This window comes from Chaetodon auriga, chromosome 5, assembly GCF_051107435.1.
Source record: "Chaetodon auriga isolate fChaAug3 chromosome 5, fChaAug3.hap1, whole genome shotgun sequence".
NCBI classification, from domain to species: Eukaryota; Metazoa; Chordata; class Actinopteri; order Chaetodontiformes; family Chaetodontidae; genus Chaetodon; species Chaetodon auriga.
This window is the reverse complement of record NC_135078.1, coordinates 24341369-24364651: the sequence shown is the minus strand read 5'-3', so window position 1 is coordinate 24364651 and position 23283 is coordinate 24341369. Positions and strand designations below refer to the sequence as shown.

The 23283-nt window shown below is 44.9% G+C and overlaps 1 protein-coding gene across 4 annotated transcripts in view; it reads right to left on the bottom strand.

Annotated features, from left to right (window-relative positions):
* Window positions 1-23283, bottom strand: part of mctp1a (multiple C2 domains, transmembrane 1a) — a 130790-nt gene that overhangs the window by 12296 nt on the left and 95211 nt on the right. For 2 of the 4 annotated variants that reach the window (XM_076730171.1, XM_076730172.1), the window contains 2 exons: window positions 15035-15091; window positions 8398-8496 (listed from right to left, as the gene is read on the bottom strand). In XM_076730171.1, coding sequence (XP_076586286.1) covers window positions 8398-8496; window positions 15035-15091 — 156 coding nt within the window. The remainder of the gene's footprint in view (window positions 1-8397; window positions 8497-15034; window positions 15092-23283) is intronic. The other 2 variants (XM_076730173.1, XM_076730174.1) reach the window with 1 other exon arrangement.

The following is a 23283-nucleotide window of genomic DNA, read 5'->3' as shown; positions in this document are numbered from 1 at the left end:
TCTGCTGCTGCCAAGACAGCTAGGAAGACCGGGCAGAGCCCTCTTTTGTTCTGCTGGCTGGCACACTGTGATGATGTCACCAGCCGTGACATCATTATCATCCTTATTAACGCCGTCACCCACCATGAAGAGCTCTTCCTTTTCAACTTTTGATGCTCGAGAACTTGAGAATATTGCGAGGAGTGTGGAGGAGACGGGGGGGGGGCACAGGCTAGGCAGGCAATCTAGAATCTACAATCCCCCTCTCTCACTGAAACAAAGTGAAGAACTGAAGAAGTCATGCAACAGTCAACGAGCTGCCTGCTGACTGACTGACAGGCAGGGACAGGATGGATCTGGACAGAATGAGGTGACGGAGAGCGATCGAGAGCCACTGGCTGAGTGAGGACATCGACACGCAGACTGGTTGCGGCTGGATGTGATTGGTGGGCATGCTTGGGAGACAAAAAAGGGGGGGGCATAGCAAGAAGAGGAGGGCAATCTGTTATCAGAGGAGAGTTACAAGAGTGTCCAGTCATCCTGTCGTGGGTGGTCAGAGCCGAGCAGAGGACTTTCAGTTACCACGCCAGCACACAGACAACGAAACATCCTTTTCTAGCTTCTTTCTTCATATAGTGAGAGTCACTTTCACTGTTGAGTGTATTAGTTAAACACATGAACACTTGCTAATAAAAAACCTGAATGAAAGATGCCAGAAAATTTCATGCTTCAGACAGGAAAGAATCTGGGTTTCATAAAGCTGGGAAAGGCACGGATACCACACAGCTGTTTGAAGAACTTCAGTTAATTAAGTGCAAAATGGAGAAGAAAAGTTTAAAGAGAGGAGATTATGGTCTACAAGGCCACCAAATATTTCTTTTGTTAGAGAAACAGCATGATATAGCCGTGGCTGCGTTATTGATGAAGATGGATGGACACTGTTAGATTAGAGAAGTAATCTTTATCATTTTACCCAAAGAGGACAGTGAAGCAGTCAAAGACACGAAACTTCCAGCCCCCCAGAGGCCTTTACCACATCTCGCTCCTTGAGGCCGCCCCCCCCACCTCACCGCAGCCCTCCCATTGAGACCCAAACACCCCCCCGCTCACGGCCCGAAACCCACCCTCGTCTTTTTGCTCTCCATCCAGGATCAGATAATGTGAAAAATGAACCATGGAGCAGCCGGGGAGACCACATGGCCTCCCCAGCAAAACCACACAAGACAAATAGATATAATTAGACAGCGTCCCTGGGTTATTTTTCTTCGCAAATATTTTACAAGACTCCCTTTCTTTCTTCCTCTCTCTCTCCTCCTCTCCTCAGAGTCCATCTGTTTTTCATTGCTCGCTCAAACAAATCTCAGAACGCAGGGTCTATTGTGCTGGGCTGGGTTAGGCCGAGCCGAGCCGGGCTGGGCCGCGTCAGGCCGTGTTATTTTCGGGCCCGGGCTCAGGGGAGAGTGTTTGAGGGCCAGGGGAGTGGTGTGAGAGAGCGGGCGGGGGTGGAGAGGATAGGTCAGAGGTCATCGGAGTATAAACCATTGCCACATGCCCCTCGGACCGCGGTCTGACTCGTATTTCCTGTCTTCAAACACGGCTCGGGGAGGCGGGAGGTAGCAATAACACAGAGGGCCACGGAGAACCTTGTTTTCCCAGCTTCCCCGCACACTGCGCACATATGGAGCCAGGCAACCTGTTCTTATAATGGAACCTAATATGCACACAAACACACACACACACACACACCCTTCAGCTATTAGATAAGGTTGATCTGCACACCTGGTCTTGCTGTGTGACTCTACAAACGATATTATATCCCGACACAGATTAGACGATGAGGGCCCTTGACTTCTCAAAGCAGTTCCTTTCTGTGCCGAGCAGGTTTGTTTTAGACTGCAATGTCATCGCTGACAGAGCGGGAGCTGATACAGAGACGTGAAGAGGGAGGCATGGCATTCACACATCACAGTCAAGGTTAAAGGAAGCTTTCTGTTGATTTAGATATTTAACAAAACGGTGAAATATTTGAATCGGGAGGTGAGCTTTCTAAGACACATTTAGACGTCCTCATGAGTGGATCCATCACTTGCATCAAAAGTTAAATCAAGGACTCAGCTTTGTAACGCTTTCTGTGGCTTTATGAGGAACGCTGTGTGTCAACCACTCATGTGATATGTGATGAGAACATGGTTTTCCAGTCCAGACCAGCTTCCAGTCTCACTCAGGAGGAGGAGCGGGGGCCGCTATTTCCATCTGTCTCTTCCTGTATCTGTCAGGGAGACTAAGTGGGTTTGTTTGGAGACCTGAAGGCAAGGCTAATAAAATGAAACCTGCGAGGCCTCTGGCTTTGACTTGGCTGCAGTGGTATGCTTCAAAGTGTGCTACAAATCCCAGCACCTCTGACGACAGTGTTCTGAGGGATGATTCTGCATGGCTTGAATCATTCAGACAAATAGTGTAATAAGCCTGCCTAATGAGTTTAGCATCATGCATTTTAATAGACTGCAACTGTAGGTTAATCTGCAATATGTTACGCTGACATGTTACAGTAACTGCCAGTTCAGTCTGGGTAGTACAAATTGTCAGTGCAGACAGATGACAGAACATTCATTCTTAATGATTTCATCTAGTGCAAGACAGGCCTGAATGTGGATGTGATACGTAGACTCGCGCACACACCGTGTGTCTGTATATGAAGTACAGTAGAGTACATATACCACATTGTGCAACGTCATCAGCTGGGTTTCCATCCAAACGTATTGCATATTTTAAATGAATTTCCAGAAAATTGGCAAAAGAAAGTTTGAATGCATGCTTGTTTCCATCCATTACCGTTATCGTTAAAATAAGCTGTAGGTGACACCACTGCAGAAGAAGAGGGCGCAAAAGATAAAGTAATTAAAAGAGCGCCAGTTGAGCCTCAAACGGTGAAAAGAAAAATGGAGAAAACACGATAGAAATAGCATTTCCAATCACCTTTTCTAACGCGAAACGTCAAGATGTTGCATAAACACTGAGGCTGATAACACATTTATCCTGAAGGTCTGACTTTCTGCCACTGCTACATTTGATATTAACCAAGTGCTTCATATAGAGGAATGACTGCATGTACAGTAGGAGCAGCAGCATTACATGAAAACAAATTATATGCAAGAGTATCAAAACACTGAATGTAAATTAGCATCCCCAGTTGTGGCTTGACAGAATATATAAGAGGAGAGAATACATATGGTCTTAATTAATTTTTTGAATGCCCATGACCATCAGTACTTTGCTAATGCAAAACACACGCAATTTGTGGAATGCATACTCCAGAGTGTTCATCTAATATAAAAACAAATGAATCTTGAGGCCTTTGCACATTTCTCTGTCATTATTATTCATTCTCTTTGTTTGTTCCTGTGTGGAGGTCTGTCGTTACAAAAATCATTTGTTTCATAATCTATCATACAGCACGGGCTCAAGGCCGCTCAGCGTGATGTTAGTTCAGGGTAAAGTCAGGAGAACTGCACACTACTGTGCACGAAATGAAAAACTGCACTGAGACGATTCTTTTATTCATCCTCTGAATGAAATGCTTCTATGTGCAGAGGAAACTCTCTGACATCAATTAACTCTCATAAGGTTGGTAGCAGAAATACTTTGTGAGGCTTTGTTGGCAGAGAGTTGTTTTAATTGCATGTATGCTGTTTAAAGACAATAAGTGCATCTTCTGTGGTTATGTCTAAAGTTTGCATCATTGTTTGGATGTGTGGAGTGTGATATGAAATCTCAGCCAAGCACCCATCAGTTCAGCGTTGAGCCACCCTGTGTGCAAGTGTGCGGAGCAGGCTGCATCATGGGAGCGCTCCCATCAGGGAAGACAGAGGCGGGAAGGCTCGTTAAAGTGATGTGAGCTGTTTGCATGCGTTAAGGAGAAACAACCCTCAGTGACACCAGAGAGAGCCCAGGGACACACACACTCTCACACACACATGCACAGAAACAGCCACGTTAGGCTAACCACATTGCACTTGCTGGTAAATTGTGGTAAACAAATGTGGTAAACTCCTTGAAACACTTGATTAAATATTTAACAAAGGGAAGATGCACAATGCCTCTGTGTACTCGTCGACTGCTCTATTTCTCTTTCGGAGAGAGAGCATCACGGCTGAGCACATCTAAATGCAAAAGTGCAAAGTGAGCAGTTGTAAACTTTGCAAAGACAGTTTGCTCTTCACTGACCCAAGGCCTAGAGCTAAACAAGAGAGAGGTCACTGAGGACTTAGCCTATCACAATGGACTCAAATATCTGTCCTACATATACTGGGTGGAAATAGAAAGAGCCATTTGAGACTCTTTTAACCTCCGATCACATTGTTCTCCCTGCTGGGTTACGCCATAAAAATGATAAACCTAACCGTTATAATGTGGCAGCATATATCCCATCACACCACGAAATGAGTCTGAACCACAAGTGGCTGCTGCTCATTGCTGCTGTGCTAAAATTGCACCTGTTTTTCTTTGTTTTTCTTTTTGCCCGTCTCACTCTGGCAGCACAGTAAAAATTGAAATGTCATATAAAACGTGACAGGATGCTAATATGTGGCTCCCAGAGGGCATCTGAAAGCGTTCTTGTTGATTTTGTAACTGCAGAGGGAGTCGGCATCCCTCCCATTTCCACCCCAGGAAAAAGAGGGAAAAAAAAAAAAAAAAAACACTGAAAAGTTGGGCAAGTAGAGAAACGCTTCAGGGGCGACACTAATTCAATTTCCAAAGCCTGTGCAAGAATTAGGAATGACAGAAAGATAAATACTGCATACAATTAGCATCTACTGTACACTTAAAACTTGATGTGTTGCTATGTCTCTGAAAACAATCAAATATGGATGAAAAGAAAATAATTTTATACTCATAAATGTCAAACGTGGCTGTGCTGAATTTCTGACTTACTGCAGTTAAATAAAGACAAAAATCATTCAGTGATTGATGACACACTGTTAACTAATAGCAGTTCAGTCTAGTAGTTGTTTGGTTCTACACGATTCTGAGTCGAAACAGTTAAATGTTCAGCTGGCGTGTCTCTAAAACGTATGTAGAATAGTTACATTGTATTACATTAGTTCGTTAATGATCAAAGGTGATGGTTCAGAACAATAACCAGCACAACGAGCCAAATTTTCATTACAATGTGAGTAACTGCTTTGTAAACAAGTTAAAATTTTCATTTTTCACGTGTTCATTGGGAAACTTTTTTTAAGCATAGCCAAAAATAAAATACATTTTGGCAGCGTGGAGCACTTTTTCATGGTTCATGTTGACTGTTTAAATAGATCAGCTCCTAAAACAGAGGCACATTACGTAAGCTAATAACTGCCCTTAAAATTAAAACTAGTATGTTACAATGGGGTCTATTCCGAGTAATGCCAACTCCACTGGGGAGCGATGAGTCACAGATTTGACCCACTGGGAGTTAAGAGAGGCCCCTGAGGAAAGGAAAAAAAAAACTTGGGAACCCAGTGGCCTAGAAGAACATCTCCTCTCTGTCAGGAAATGACAACAAGACGAGACAAAGGCCCTGTGACCGGCCTCAGATACCACCATGCAACCTGGCACCTCGCCAGCACCACATGAAAGAAGCAGATGTTCTCTCTCTCTCTTTTTTTTTTCTGAGGCTGCGGTTTTAATAAATAATTTATCCCATGCAACAACTAATCCATGAGCGAATGTGGGGAATACATCTCTATTTCCCTCCCTCTCTTTTTATCATAAACACATAAATATCTGTTTAACTAGGGTGTTGAGATGCGCTGCACGTCCTCCTGGCCCTCATCAAGCAGCTCACAAACACACACACACACACACACACACAAAGGCCACGTTAAGATGTGGAGGGGCGTCCCACTCCCATAGGCCCAAATGGATGAATGTGAGGTGAGTGTGTATGTGTGCATGTGTGCGTGTACGGGATGTACGCATGGCTTTCCTGGAGAATGTCTGTGTGTGCTGAGGGTTGCTCCCACAATGCCAAAGTCAAACTCCAGTTAAGACTGTCAGCTGAAGGTGGACCAGGCAGACACAATGCTCGAGCACTCATTAGTCTCCTCGCCCAGCCCAGTCCCGTAGCGAGGATAAATATACACATATGTAAAAGAGAGGGAGAGCGAAACAGAGAAAGAGGGAATAAAAGGAAGAGCTGGTGGTGGCGGTGAGTTATTTTCAGTCTGACCTCTGCTTCCTATCCTAAAGAGAAGGTTTCTGGTGTTATGAAAGTGCGTGTCTCTAATGTGTCTGGTTGGCGGGAGGTTGTTTGCCACTGATCATCTTTACCCATCTCCCCCCGGGGCCTCTCATCACCTCCACCACACCGGCCGCTCCATCAGACTCAAGGTCGGGCGCACACACACACACACACACACACAAATTACTACCACCCCACAACTTCTGCGCTTGATCACTTCTCCTTCCTCGCCTCCCGCTGAACGCCGCCCGACCCCCGCCCACCCTGCACCCCCAGCCTGCCCAATTCTCCCCCACTTTGCCTCACCTCTGCTCCCCTGCTCCTGCACTCTCCTTCCCCTGTCCTTCCCAGGATCCGGCCTGGCAGTGTGTGATGAATGGGACAACATTACTCTTGTCCTCTGTTGGCCTGGTTTAACTGCTCCAGCCCATCTCCCCCCATCTGTCTGTCTGTCAGTCTGTCCTATCTGTTTGTCCGTCTCAGTCTCCCTGTCTGCGCTGGCTTGAAACATATGCCACCGCACAATCTAAGCTCTAGAAACACTCGATTAATTTGTTTGGGCCATATCCCAAGATGAGGGTACAAATTGGCTCTTATATGTTTAGATAAGGTACAGAAATGAGGTAATTAGTTCAGGGGAAAAAATATTTCTCAGACACATACACTGTAGGCTTTTTTGATTCTGTACGAGGGAGTATGTATCCACAAGAGTCTATTATATTTAACTAATTAAGATCTTTAACTACGCAATACAGTTTTTTTCATTCGTTAAATCACATCTTATTCTTGTTCTCGTTAAATTACATCTTATTCATCACCTAGGTCTGTAAAACTAACTTTTGCATACCTATAATTACATATTCATGTTCAGAGAGACACAGGCAATAGAAACAGCTGTAACAGCCACTGTTTTAAACTTTGTTTTGGAAGGGAAATAAAAAACGACAGAGCGGGAGTGCATCGCTATGAAGTGAAGGGATCACGTCTTCAAAAAAGTAAATAAAATATGCATCCTCTCTGTGCTCATTACAGATTTATGACTCTTGTTAAAAGAAAAGGTGGCGGCTGCCTTCTAACATGTCTGACTTTCAAATTCAGACGACACTGCTGTCAAGTGTTGTGCTCCACATTCTGTCCAATGAGAGACCGGGAGGGCTGAGTGTGTGCCATCTTCAACATCCTGTTTGGTGAGAGTCTCGAAGAGAGCTACTTTGGGTGGATGAGAGCACACAAGAACTCCTCACCTACAGTGCAACGAGTGCTCATTGTAATCCTTTGATGCATAGTTCATCAGTCAAAAAGTTCAGTTGGTTCAGCCGCTTGTGTGTATGTGATTCAGAACAATAACAGTTGGGGGAGTAGACATTGCTGCATTAGGCATAATGAGCATTGGGATTTGCTCCGGCAATATGAAATAGTTTTACTGTCTCTGTAGCAACTTTTAAGAAAAAGCGCTCACAAGCGCATTCAAATCACCCCATCACCCACAACTACACACGCATGCACACACACATATATACACACGCAGGGCTCTGAAACTCATTAGGAAATTAGTTTGTTAGGTGCTTATTATCAGTGACTTCGGGGTCATAGGGTGCGAAAACAAGCGTTATTTGTGAGAGGAACGTAATTAGTGTTTTTTAAAAACAAACAAACAAAAAAATCTGAATCCAGAAGTCTATATTTGGCAAGTAAATAAATAAAAAACACTAAAGCACCTATGGCAGATTTATTCCCTGATGGCCCCCCCTCACTGCACAGATTATACCCAAAACCGGTACGAAGACACCCAAGTCATTCCCGATGTCACCCTTTAGTACCCCGGAGCCAAAAGTCCCACCAGCTAAACATAGTTAGCACCTGAGTCTACAGCTGTCACCTTGCAGTGTGACGGGTCTACAGCGTTACAGGAAAGTCACAGAAACAGACAGGAGCAGCCGTCCATGCTGGAGCCCCATTAGTTCCCCCGTCACCTTAAAGAGCAGGCAGAGGCGGAGGCCTCGAGGTGGGGTTGGGTTGTGGGCTGAACGTGCAGTGCGTGAGTGTTGAGACGCGGACAGAGGACAGGTGCTGTACACAAACCCCGACAGGACGGCAGACAGAGGCCGCCGGACAGACGATGAGCTAAATAGGAAACCAGAAGACAGCGACACACACCATCAGGAGTCAGTGTCAGAGCCACACACATGCCCACTTACCACCATCGCTCGTATCCACTCAAAGTGCCAGGAAGCCAACATATCCTCGAGGATATGGTTTTTATCACGGCTGTCCTCCCAGGGGCTTGGTTTAGGGTCCTTGTGGATAGATTACAGTGAGATTTTCTCTTTACAACCCAGAGAAATTCAGGTGAAAGGATTAAAGAAAACATGTGGGTGTTTTACAGCTGGGGTCTTACACTTGGCCAACATAACCAGGCTGCAGTTAAGAGTAACATTGTTCTCACCAAATGCACTGCAGAGATTTGTATACATAAGCACTACACTGGAAACGGCTTTAGCCTTGCAATGTAGACAAGAGTCATGACGGATTTCTTGGCAGTACTCACCTTTGTTAGGCTTCAAAATAACTGCATCTAATGGTGGGGTTAAAAATGGACTGATTCGAGCCAGAGTGCAAAAAACAAAAAACTAAATTTCTTTAAATAACAAAGCCCAGAGTGAAAGTTAAAGTGTTAAGAATGGGGGAGAGCCAGGGAATGAAGGAGAAATGAGAGAAAGCAACAGACAAAGCAAGAGATGCGTATCTGGGGGAATAGAGATAGTGAGAGATGATCCACCTGATGTATGTGTGTGACAAAGAGGAAAAACAAACAAACAAAGCAGTGTATTTTGCATAGAGAGACAATACCCCTCCATGCCTCTTTCACCCTCCTTTTTGTTTTCATTCCTCCCTCTATTAGCAAAACATGATTAAAATGCAGTTCCTACCAGCGTCTCTGCTGAACAACGGAAAAAAAAGACAGTGAGATGGGAAGAAAAATGAAGCGGAAAAGTCAAAAGCATCTTTTACGGCGTGACGCTTTTCATCCTTCACAGGCGGCGAGAAGAAAAGAACACAGACATTCAAACTTTTTTCTCTTCCCCCTCTCTCTCCCATTCTCCTCAGCAGCCGAAAACCCCCCGATACCTGAGGACAACCCCGCTGCATCACAAGCTCAATAGCCTCCCCAGAACAACATTTCAGTCACACTTTTTTTTCCAGAGCATTGATATAATTCCCAGTGCTCCCTTTAGTCCAATTACATTATGCCATGTCGCTATCTGAGCGATCGGCGCGTGCCGTGACTGGGACTGAGAGGGGAGCGCCGGGGCTTGGGAAGGTGCTGCAGAGCTCCATATGCTATCTGCAGATAAAACTTGTGCCATTTTTACCCATATTCACACTAAGACAAAGTGTGTATCTTATTCAACATTGAAGGGAGCAGAGAGCCTTGGCACTTGCTTAATGATACAAAGAAGAAGAGAGAGTAGCTGAGACAGAGATGGGGAGAGAGAGACAAGCGACAGATAAATACAAAAAGAGAAACAGGGAGACGGCGTGTGTTAAAATCAGTAGCTGGAAATGCCTGTGAGGCCTGCGGGATGAGAACTGGATATGTGAGCTGATACTTGCCGTTCGCCAGGAGTTATAAACTTGCCAGAGAACCATTACCGAACACACGCATGTGCACGATTGCATGTATGTGCATGAGTCACGCCTACGGGGAAAGCAGCAGAGGGTGGAACGGCTGTCTCAGCACTATTGATGAGAAGGATAAAGAGATACTGTGATGTAGGAAGACGGCTGTGTGGCAGCAGAGATGAAACGGAGGATCATGTATGCTCAGTCTTATATACACAGTGGACTCATCGATAAGACCTCCACAGGAGAAGAAAAATACTCTACAGCACTCATAAAACCGATGCAACCAGATATACATTCCAACTTGCTATAAACCGTTTGGATCACTGGTTGGATGGGAATTACCGTGCCAAGACTATTCATGGTGTCATGCAAGTTGTGCGTGACTTATACACCCCGAAATCATTCAAATCATCCCACTGCCCCAGTAGGTCGAAGACAACAATGAAAAAACAGCAAATAGGTTCCAGTTTGACCCCAGTCTTGGATGAAAACAGATTTCACTGCTGGTTAATATGGAGAGCCTTGAGGAACTGGTCCGCAAATAAAGACTTTTATTTCAGCATAATTCAAGTTTCACAGGTCAGTGTGTTCGAGCTAATGAATAAAGTCCACTCTATATTTACCACCAGCTTCGCTTATGAGGGGAGAAGAAAACGAGCAAAAAACGGGAGAGGAGAAGACGTTTTTGAAGGTGCATGTGATGTGTCTGTGTGTCTGTGTGTGTGTGTGTGTGTGTGTGTGTGAGCGAGATATAGATAGATAGACATAGGGAGAGAAAGGGAGAGGGAGTGCACCGAGCAGTAAGCCCGTGAGCAGGACATGATTGCAGTGTGTATCTTATCTGTGTCAGGTCCTCCTGAGGCTAGTGGAGCCTAGCTGAGCGGAGCACGAGCGCTTCAGTGACCAGTCAACCGTGTGAGGGTAATCTCCTCACTCCTTCAGTCTGTCTCTCTCTCACTCTGTCTCTCTCTCTCTCTTTTTCCAGTAAGCCCCCCCTCTGGGAGGCATCTGAGCCACCGCGCACACATAACCGAGACGCTCGCACAAATACACAAACACATTTACGCGCAAACACTCATACCCGTGCAGAGCCTAAAGGAGATTGCCTCATGCCAGCTCTGGACAGTGAGCCCACAGGTGAGGAGACATCACAGGCTACAATGCACACTGAAGCACCTGCAGCCAGCAGTCTGTAAATAAAGGAATGAGTAGCATATTTCTGCTACCTCACACCGTCCAAGCCTCATAATGTTACTTCAAGCTATGCTGAAAAGGTCCATAAAGGTACTAAGGGACTTTTTTTTTGTTTTTAAAAAGATGAATTAAAAGAAAAAAAAAAAAACATCCAATCATTTGTCTTTGACACAAGGGAGCAATCGGGAAACAATGTCTTCACCTCAATGAGCTCATTGTTGCTTCAAGTAATGAACATGCATGTGAAACGACAACAACGCTGGCCTGCTGGTTAGCTTAGGTTTGGTTTGCACTGCTAAGCCGTGTGTCAGAAAAGTGTTAAATAACTACAAAGAAATAAATAAACTACTGTTGTTTGTGTTTGTAAGTTACTTGTTCTTCTCTGGTATGTGACGTATTAGACTTATCTCCACCTACTGGCCTGGCATGCACCCATTAGTAAACGGACGTAGTTGCTGTCCACGGCTGTTAGCTGATGCTAGCAAGTTCAGCTAACATCACATATCAGAGAGGCGGCTCTCTTTGGACTGCATTGTTCTGTGAGGCAGTGGTTACTGTGCTGTCGTTCGCTCAGGCTGCAGGTGATCACACTCATTCTCACATCGTTCACATAAAGTGACACGCTGTAGCCTCCAAACACGCCCAGTTCAAACACGACAGGGTAACAATGCACTTTAATGTGGGTCCACCATTTTTAAAAACTCTCCCCATCTACACGATTCGCACGAATGACCTGGTTGACACTAAAAACTGTGAATGTGGCCGAAAGGCGACAAGCCTTTTAGACTCAGGAGAAAACTCTAAAGATCATTATCCAAAACAAACCATCATTTCCAGTGAAAACTCCATCTGATAATATTCCAGTAAAAGTCTTTTCAAAACACTTCCAAAATTAAAAATGAACTAAAGAAAAGAAGTTGAATGGTCGATGATTTTATCTTGACCTAAGTTCAATAATTCTTATTATGAACACCAACTTTTCACATCATTAAATTATAGCACATTCAGGCACATTCAGCCCCAGTGAAAAGGTTTCTGCATAAAGCCGTGGTGGTTCTTTTGGACTATGTGAATCTATGAAAACCCTATTTACACTAAAAACCACGCTGACATCCTTTCATGCGGAAAATATATAAAGTGGGTTATTTCTAAGTGTACAATTTCAATAACTTTAGACGTATTGAATCACTAATGTACTTTGAAGGAGAAAAGGTGCGTCTGAAACTTGCCACCATGTTTAAAATTAGTTTTATTGAAAATAGAGGTTACAAACTGGGAAAGTATGACATTTTATATACGCCCATACATATGAGTATGTATGGGCGTATATGAGTGTGTGTGTAGGCAATAAGAATCAAGCAACATTCCATGTTGAAGGTCAGTACAGCGCGCGCACACAAACACACAGTGCGGAGGAGGAGGAGGAGGAGGAGGAGGAGGAGGAGGAGGAGAAAAAAAAATTTGTCTAACATTCTTTCACCCTTCATGAGCCTGCCTGCTTGGCTTTAACAACTGAGCCGTCCCCATCAATTAGTCGAGATGCAGGACTTTCATTGAGATTAAGTGACTAATATCAGTGCTTGCTCACAAGAAAGACACTTTTCACGTCTGCCCAACAATCTGTTAAGTCAAAACACATGTGGTGATCCAAGGCAAAAAGCCTGCAAGGGGTCCTCTATGCAATGAAAAACAGGTGCTCCACTTTTTGGCCATGTAATACCCCATTTAGCCTCTGGAGCAAAGGTTATCCAGCTAATAGCTGCCTTGTGGTGCACTGGGAAGAGCCGTGCACATGGCCGGAGTAAACATCTGGGACGGATTGTACATACTTGCAACATATGCTTCAAGTTCAATTAAAATGAGGCCTTGGCATATTTATTAATCTTTTTTCCCTCTCCTCTCTCTCTGTTGCGCTCTCTCTCTTCTTCCCTCTCTCCCCTATAGGCCTGTGCCATAAAAGAGGCCTCCTTTGACCCGTCCTTCATACTTACTCATACAGTCTGAAGCTGTAGCTCATATCCAATGTAAAAGACCTCATATCCAATGTAAAAGACAAATTTGTTAAGCCTTGAAACTCCATTTGTTCTGCACTTAACCAGGTTGGAGGGAGAGCAAAGGGAAGATAGAGAGAGAGTATGTGTCAGAATGAAAGAAAAAAAAGGCAGGAAAGGGGACGACTGAAGGAAGGGTAGAAGGAGAGTGGGAGGGGAGGGACATGTAGGCAAAGAAAAAAGAAAAATGCCCCCTTTTCAAGTTCCCTACAGCTCAAATGAAATGCTAACAGTTGAGGGGAGCAATAGATCAAAATGTATGAAGCCAGAGTTGGTAAATTGTAGCCTTTGTGGCGGCTGTGCTATCCAGCATCCCAGCCCTGTGTGAGCACAGAGAGCAAGGCCCTCTTATGTGGAATAATCAGTTTGGCACCAAATCTGACGGAGGCCACAGAAGCTGCTGCTGCACCTCATTTCAATATGAAAGTCCAAAATGTATTTCATATAATCTGCAGCTTTTCAAATGTCTGTATTTTTATTTTTTTCCCTGAGAGGAGGTAGGAAATGCAATGATGGAAGACAGACGTAAAGAAGGGGTAAAAAAAAAAAAAAAAAAGGAAGAAAAAAAGAGAAAAGGTTCAAGGTTGCCTGGCGCGTATCTTCAGTCAGTGGCCCCCCTGTACATTTCAGCCTTGGAACTTCACAGCCATGAAACTTTGCTTCGGCATCGCTGTGGGAGAGGATGTAATGCTCACGTATCTTTGTGTGCTCATCGTTCAACTGGCTGCCTGGCTGACTGATTGTCTGACTTACTGGTGGGATGACTATTTGACCATCTGCACTATAAATGTGTTTTCTTAACCCTTTTGTTGCAGGCTTGCACTTACGACCCTTCAAAATAAGGAGAGGTTGTAGCAAGGTTGCGGTTGCATAAGGAAATTCAGCGTACAGAGTGTCCTCAGGCAAAACAATTTTCAGATATCAAATTGCCTGGTCAAAGGCCTTTACAATTACCATTGCAAACGGCCAGAGTTTTCCTCCAAAAAAGATTACCAAAACAGACCATGCAATTTACCACATCTTAGCCTACTAACCTTTATATTGCTGGAGTGTGGCTGTAAGGCATCAAGTATCAGCTCAAGTAATTTCAGATTCCAGATTGTTCAGTCAAGGTAGTTCACGGTTTTCACGGTAAACGATTGGAACTTGACTTAAAAGCTCAAATTATAATTTTGTCCTTGCTTAACGCGGCTCCAGTCTCACCAGACCCGGACTATCAAACGGACAATGTTTTCATTTGAACTGTGCCTGACAATAAAAAAAAAAAAGAAAAAAAAGAAAAAAAGACAACACCAGACAACACAGTGCGTAGATAAAGAACTGTACCATTTCAATTACCATTCCCAAGTGGAACATTGACATGGTACTGTATCCGATCCAGTGGCATTTGTTTCAGTAGCTGTTCCTACAGTGTAAACGAGCGGAGGCAGTAAAGCAGCCACCTGTTGTTACCTGATAGTGTCTGGACAAGCCCAGATGCTGTTTTACTGGGACATAAAGGAGCAGTGAACGGACCTAAATAGCTAACTAAGCACTTTATATGGGTGCATGTTCTCAGGAAGCAGGGCTGAAGCACAACGTTAGTAACATAAATTCAACATAGTGTTATATGAAGGGAAAAATAAGGATGGTGTACCAAACTGCAGTAAAAGACCAAAGCAAAGCAAAGCACCAGGAAGAAAAGGTGAGGAATGTGTCGTGGATATACCTACAGAGGAAACTTTTCAAAAGGTTAAAAGGTTGTACAATCTTTGTACATGTGTTTGTGCCTCAGGCAGTGAGAGCAGCTGAACAGGGGAGGAGATGGGAGGGGAAGACGGAGTCATTTCATTCGTCTGTTTGTGTTTCCGGTATATGAAGCAGTGTCAACCCCTCCTGAGGCAGTGTGCGTGCGTGTGTGTGTGTGTGTGTGTGTGTGTGCGTGTTGGTATGTGAGCACATCCCTGACACAAGACATAATTACCTTGTCATCTTTGTCAAAATCCTCATCCTCGTCCTCCAGCAGGTCCTCCACTGCTTGCTGACAGTTGCAACAGAGGAGAGAGAAAAAATAAAAATGTTTATGCAACAGCTACAGTGCAGATAAACATTAGATAACACGGGGTTAACATCATCAGAGCAGCCAAAGAGGCACACTAAAGCTGATTGGTTATGCTTACGTCTGGCAAGAGTTTGTTAATGAGTGCGGAAGGCATGCGGATAGCACAACTATTAGATTGGTGTGTGCTAATATGTCACGAGCCTCAGAATTAGAATTTAATTTTAGAAACATTCTGTTGTTCAAATGTGTTGACACTTCTGGAAATGTAAGCAAATGCTCTGGCTTTGAATTGCAACGGGCTGAGGATTAAAGTCTATTCATCCACTCAAATCGCATCACACAAAAGCATTAAAATCTTACAGCATTCAGCAGGACGAGACAGAACTCCTCTTCTCCTGATTCTGCTCGGTCTCCTCTGACCTCTTTAACCTTTGCACTTGTCTCTCACCTCTACCGTCAGCCTTCCTGTCGCTATACATTCATCTATCTATCGTCTCACATCCTCTCACAGAGTGATGCTCCGCGAGGGAGGAGAGAAGAAAGCCTGCAGCACAGAGAGCAAGTCACAAAGAACAGCAACTATGTGCTTCAGTGGTCCACAACCGATGAAACCAGAGCTGGTGTAGCTCTGAAGCCCCAAGATACCATGATACATACTGTACAACACAAAGAGAAAATGACAGAGACTCATGTGCACACAGTCAGAACCACAAACACAAAGGCACATATGGATACACACAGTGTATACTAGCAACTACCCGGTCTGCAAGTTGTAGCTTTTCCTATTCAGTAATAGATTTTTTACATACACTATTAGAAAAATGTAGTCGAAAAATGGAAAAGGCAGTCCCTCACACACAGCTCAGACCTCTATCTGCATGTGAAGAGCGTGCAAATAAACGCGTCTTGGCATGTATGGAAAGAGCAGCTTGGGCCACTGTGCTAGTGATACTTTATCTGATTAGTGTTTAGTGATACAGTGTTTGAGCGAGCATGCACAAGTTCACATGTGTAGTCTGATGCCACTGGGGCAAAAACCACAGATCACTGCTGCATCTCTTATCCACCGTCTTTCTGTCAATTACACATCAAAGCCACAAGGTCATATTGTTGCTGCCAATTTACATAAACAAACACCCATATCATAAGCCCTACAGCTGTCAACCTCAGTATTCATCTGCTCTCATTGTTGTACCGCGTTAGCAACCCCAACCCCCCAAAAAACCTTTGCCCAGCCTCAACACCGCCACAACCCTCTAACCACCTCCAGAACAGCACAAACTAGTTTGGAGAAATCCAAAAATCATTACTTAACAAGACAATAGCTTTTGTCCTTTTTGTTTTTCACTGGAATAAGGGGGGAAACTATGTGGCGGCTGACATAAGCCTCTTATGTAAATGCAGCTTCCCACACAAACAAAGAGGAGTTCAGAACAGCAGAGTTGAGAGGGTAGAGTCAATAGTGCGTGTGTGTGTTTGTGTGTGTGTTCTATCAATAGCTCAGTGTCACTGGGGCAGAGTGTCGTGCACGTACGCACGGCGCTCTTCGTTTTAACTGTCTGACTGTGTAGCAACTGGTTATTCCCAGTTCGCCGAGGCTCCATCAGCGTCTAGACAAATAAGCTTGAACGTTCACAGTTCACACACTCTTTATTGACACAGAATATATTCACTACAGTATACAAATACCAGAGAGGGAATTCTTGCGCTCAGCCGAGGCGAAAGATGTCGACGTGATACCGTAAAATGAAAGCCTCCTGGCATCTCTAAACAAATGAACTATAACTGTTTATAAAGTCATCATGGTTCCTCCCAAATCCTTTCACCCGTGCCAAAATACAAACATAATGGATTCCTCCACACAGAGGCTTTACTAGGGCACGCCTGGCACACGCTCCAAACTTTAAACAAAGAGAATGAGCATGAGCTAGCCGGAGAAGCATGACCTAGAGAGACAGAGAGAATGATAGAGTCGTTTGTCTCCCTCTGCTCTCCGCTCTGCTTTCTCTCCTCTATCGCCTCTGGTTACAGAGAGAAGTCATGTTTCCTGCAATGAGACACAGTGTAAAATTAATAAATAAAAAGACATGGAACATGTCATCTGCCCTGAAGATTGCCACGGCTAAATGTGTGCACTGAAGCTACTGTCTCAGTAAGGGAGGATATAAATTACCTCAGTGCAGCCGATGAATTCCAAACATCTTTCTTTCTCTCCCTCTACCTCTCTCTATTCGTCTCGTTCTTTCTCTCTTTCTAAGACCTGTTTGGTGTATGATATCATTTGTCTGCTTATCCCCCCATTATCATGTTGTTTGAATTACTATCATTACAGCACGGCAGCATCAAAGCCTTGCTGTCGACAGGATCGTGTAGCGCTCACATTGCCTGCAGAGCTGCTCCAGTCAATTCAATATCTACTGAGGTGGGGATTAACATATTCAGACCTATTCAAATGATACAGGGATGATGCAGGCTACTCTTACAGATTACACTGTGCCCCATAAATACATACAAAGATGGTGATAATATAAAATACACACAAAGAATGGATGCGAGTACAATGACATTGAGAGTGCAAATGGCTGTGAAGGTATGAATACATCTGCTTTGGCCTTAGTGGCTTGTACCTAAAAAGCTGATTTGCATGAATTAAGCTTCTGTCGCTCCGGCCTCTCATTAACGTCTGAGAAGGAGGAATTGCTGACCATAAAAATCAAGCGGAAAAAAATTGTCCATCATTGGTTAAAATGCCACTATTTTGCATGCAAAGGTTTTTGTTGTGTGTGAATGACTTAATCTACAATGATGCCACAATCAAATTAATACAGCAATCAAACCAAATCACAGAGGAGGTGCACAGTAGTGTCCTTTGTAACCTCTGCATGACCACTGCTTTCCTCCATTTGGTGACTGACTGTGACTCTCCTACGTTGTGCATCTTCACGTCAGCGCTGATTTCCATTCAGCCTTACAGAGTCAGATCTTTCTCTACCATTTACTGTCAGCTGAAGTGCACGGTGCTAGCTAAAGTCTGGCTGGACTGAACTTGAAAAGTCAGGCAAAAAAAAAAACGGGGGGGAATGTAAGGTAGACGAAAAGTCCGGGGAGTGTTTGGATCTGATGTTTTCCTGTGCGAGTGAACCCTTGATGCACAGGCTGATTGACTGAGATGAGACGTTGTAAGAGCGGTAAAAGGGAATAGCCGAAAGAAGTTTTTCAAGAATTGTCTATCAGATAGAAAATTCTGATACCTTATTGATTGCTGAGAGGAACTTTGTGTATCCTCCTTTTGCCTCCACGGGGACCTTCTCGCACACCAACAACAGCCCAACCCTAATGCCTTTTCGAAGACAGAGCGCACACTCTCAGGGTCACAAGGGATTATTACTGTGACCTTCTGCTTACAGGACAGTGTTATGGTGAATGTGATAGTAAAGCTGATCTTAAGCCCCTTACTTTAAATCAGGGCAGCATTTGTAGCTGCGCAGATTCTAGAGCAGAGTGTCCTCAACTTAAAATTGGCCAATCTTGATTTATGTCCAGCTGTAAAGTCTGCACTCCGCTAACTCAAACAAAGCTAACTCTGACTTTGATGGTGGAGGATTCGAAGTATGGTTGGCCCTTATAGAACTCACCTCTGTGATATGAAGTGAGCAGAGCTAAAGGATAACCCCGGTTTAGAAATAAGGAAAACATATTCCAAGCGTGAAGCTGAAACAATTAAGAAATTCCAACTAACTACTTAACTACACACACTCATCCGTAGTTGTATTACTATACTGTGAGATTAAACTAAACTTGACGAGTCAGAACAAAAAAACTCCTTTGACTGGATGGATGCTACCTCCATGTCAATGAAACAAGTGCGCACACACGCACACGCACGCGCGCACACACACACACACACACACACACACACACACACACACACACACACACACACACACACACACTCCACGTAGGAAAGTAAAACTCTACTACCTGAAGCAGTCGCCCCATCATTTTCACCCCTCCTTTAAAATGCCTCTAAACTCGCCCCTCCCTTCCTCTCTCTCTCTGGCCGGGCTGAGTTCCACTATCCCCTCTCCTAACCTTCCCAATGACAGCCGCAGGGGGAATTGACGCCGAGGCAGACATCCCGGCGAACATGAAGATATACTTTCTCCTTCTTTTTTCTCCTATTCCTCTCTCCCTCCCTCCCTCCATCCTCCTGCTGCTCTTCCTCTTTGATACGTGAGGGGGTTTTAACCTCTCCAGCTGCTGAGGTTTGGCCGACTGGCTGGCTGGGGGATCTCAAGGCCCTACTTGGTATGCACTGTCCATGAGTGTAAGTGAATGTGTGTGTGTGTGTGTGTGTGTGTGTGTGTGTGAGTGTATGTGTGCGTGTGCATATTGCCTACACCACAGTTTCTGCAGACTGGGGGAGGGCTGTGCGTCTGATAAGGGCTGCTGGCTGAGCCTGGCTGACCCACGCGGGCCCTTCACAAGCTGTCAGAGCCGTGGCCCTCAGAGGGGGGCCCTTCCATCTGCACTGCCCCAGCCAGGGCTCGCCCAGCAGGGGGCTGGATGGGGGTGAGGCCGGGGTGCTACCGGAGCTGGAGGCTGGGGGTGGGGGGTGAGAAGGGCGGCTCCATATTCATGAAAGCAACACCAAATCTGTGAACATTGGAAAAGATTGAGTGGCGGGATAATAATGAAGGCATCGCTACCACAATGTACATTTCTCATCGCTTATTTGCTGACAAATCAGCATGTTTAGTCAGAGATTCAGCAGCTATCCTGAGGAAATCACCGTTTTACAGGCTCCACTAGCTTTGCTGAGACAGTCAGTAAATACAGTCAGTTCAGTGATAAGACATTTGTCCTTCTCAGACAGATGATACTGTCCTGTCTTATTGCTTTTCACGCTAAGTTGCAGAAAAGTGGGCTTGAGGTTGTACATACTTGATGTACAATCTATTACACACAAACACACATCTGTAGGCTTAAGCTCAAGGTTTAAACAGGAAAACTGCAAACAGCTACAGCGAGTGTACTGTATAGACAAAACAACAACAACAAGCACTGAGGCAGACACCCCGAGCTGCTGACGTTGTTAGCAAAGAGCACAGACAGTTACAAAGGTTCAGTGTGATGAAGGGAGTTAGACAAATGGAGGGAAAGGAAGAGAAAGAGAGACAACATGATGAAAAGGGAGGCTGGGAGGATTCTGCTGTGGCATTCCTGATGCTCCCGATGCTCCCGTCCCGCTTCAAACTATGCCCGTCGCCTGTCTTTCTGCCTGCCAGCCTGCCATCCTATCTGCCAGTTTAACAGAGACAGAGAGGCAGCGAGAGGAGCAGAGAGGAGCAGAGATGAGCGCGGTGATGCCGGGGCGGCACGGGGGAAATCAGTGGGGCACAGGCGCTCCCAGTTAAAAGTGACATGACCTTTTGATTTTGTCACCTGTCACCAACTGCCATGTCTGACTCCGCGCTGAGGAGTGCCTGCCATCCACCGCTGTTTTCCTCTGCCTCCGTCTCTCTGTCGCGCCGTCTCTCTGAATGCCTCTCTGTCTTTTTCTGTCTCCTGCTCCCACTCCATCTATTTTTCTTGTTCTCCCTTTTCTTTCCAGAGTTGCGGTTTTAAGGGGAAAAAGTGGAGGTGTGACTTTCCGGAGGAGTTGAGGTATAATAGGCTGCGTTTCCTCTTTTCCTTCCAGCTTTCTTAATATTTACTCTTCTCTACCTGTGTTGTGTGTGGCTCTTAATGAGGGCAGATGTCAAGGCACAGTGTGTTTAGAGACGCAGACAAGTTTTTTTTTTTTTTTGAGATGCAAAATCAGGGAGAAAATAGAAAGGATAAAAATGGCAATGAAATCTTGTTCCAGAAATGATACAATGTTCCAATAAACTCAGACATTATTACTGTCTTGGAGATAAACCAGATTGTTTTTACACTAATGAACAATATACTGCTGTCACGGCGAGTGCTTCCCAGTTAGGAAAGTCAAGATTAAACTACTACCAGTAGAACTACACGGATTTAAACAAATACAAAATTAGCAAAAATGATTTAATTTTAAAGGATGGAGAAGCTCTATCACAGGGATCGAAGTCTAGATTTGTTTTTTTAAAGCGCCATCTCACTCAGGATGCAGATTGGGTTGAAAGCAGTCAGCTTTATCTCGCCACTGGAACCACGTCTGTAAGTGTGAAGTATCTTCAGGCCATTAAGGTCTTCTCTTCAGTAATGGGTTTGGCGGATCCAGTGGGTGAATCTACGTAATGGTCTGAAGCATGGGATAAAGAGGATGGTTCTCCAGTGTCACGAGGCCTAATTGCCCGTCATCCTGTTCTAGAAAGAGACATCACCATGTTCAGTATGTGCCCTCTACGACAGCCTGCACTGAAATTAACACCTTCATAACATCTGGTAAGGGTCTTTCTGGGCCAACAGAACAGCAAGGAAGGGTCTCTACTGGGAAGTGTTCTGCTCCTTAATCTCAATGCCCATCATATATACTCACGCACGCAGACACACACATGAATACGACAGACTGCTATGAAAAGATGCACATGCGCCTCGCAGCCTTCCTCCGTTCCAGCAGAGCTGCCTGTCCTCTGGTTGACCGAGCCCAGCCTACTGGCAGCTTCCTTTGCAACAGGCTTGAGATGGACCTAAGCCCCAAACTGTTCCAGGTTTAACAGCAAGCTGGAGACGCTGGGTCATGTCATTAAAGTTCTCCTCCAAAACAGGAGACTCCACACAGATGCAGAAAGACCGGACAGGCGTTCCTTGATGGTCCACTATCAGCTTTGAATGTCAAAGTAAAAGCAGTATCCTTCCCAGCATATATTCAAAAGCATAAAAGGTCCTCTTCTTTGTTTGTTTGCTTCAGTGAGCATGTTACAGCATGACACGCAGGTCAGCTAACAATGTTGAAGAGTCAGGGTTCACAGGTCAGAGTGCTACATGATAAGAGAGGAGGTCGGCGACCTTGCTGGTGCATCGCCTCCTTTAATCGCTGTTCTGAGGACGCTCCGACTGCTTAGCAGGTACTGGTCAAGGTTGGGGCGAGGGTAAGGAGCGCTGATCCGGGATCTGTTTGCAAAGCAGCGCGTAACCACACAACACTCAGTGACCCTGAGTGGTGAATTACAGCGTGTAGAGAGCACTGTGTTTGTTTATTTGCTGCAGACAGGGCCATGGACTGTGGTTGCGGTGTAAAATCAGAGAAGGGTCCTCACATTGAACCCATCAGATGAAGCAAGGCCCCTCAGTTCATTAGGAAGTCTGCACTCAAGTGTATACTTTTTTGTTTTCTCTCTTTCTACCTCCCCCCCCCCCCAAACCTCTCTCCTCTCTCTCTCACCCTTCAGAGGAGTTCAGCAGAGATTCCTTTGGCATTACCCTCACCCCAGACTGCTGGAAAACCGCAGCGCTCCGGATGCTGACCCTTGCTCGGCTCAGCACAATGCTTTAATTTGGTGCGTTGTTTAAAGTAATTAGAAAGCCTTTTTCCCTTGTTTTCTTTTCTATTCTTTTCTGCTCTCTGCCAAGTGCAGAGGGAAACAGTGAGTCGTCCATGACTTCAGCTTGATAAAGACTCGGAAGAGGAATCCAGGGGAACGGGAGAGGAAGCGAAGAACGCAGATACTGCATGCTCTCACTGTACCCACTTCCCCCTGCACTGCCACAGATCTGAAAACAAACAGGGACAGGACTCGGGGGATGCTGGTGTCTGAATGTGTGTGTGTGTGTGTGTGTGTGTGTGTGTATGTGCAGCATTTGCCAACACAAATGCATGAAAATAATGAATGCTTACACCGCTGCACTTTACTTTTACTGTACGCGTTAAAGCTTGACATAAGATATAAGTCATATCACGACTGAAAGAGGCAGAGAGTTGATAATGGAGCAAGAACAGAAAGTTCATCACATTCACCAATCCTGAGGCAGTAAGATTCCAACGGCAAGACAAGAGAGACGATAATTGTCAGAGAATCTTCTTTGTGTCAGCCGTGCTGCCTTGTACTGTTCAGCACAACTGTCACAGCAGCAAGAAAAGGAGCATTAATGGGGCTAATCTTTGACAATTAATCCCACTTTCATTGGAAATATTGTTGCAAAGAATGTCGGCACGCACTCCTGCATGCATACAGAAGATTGAAACGCACACCCTTCTTTCT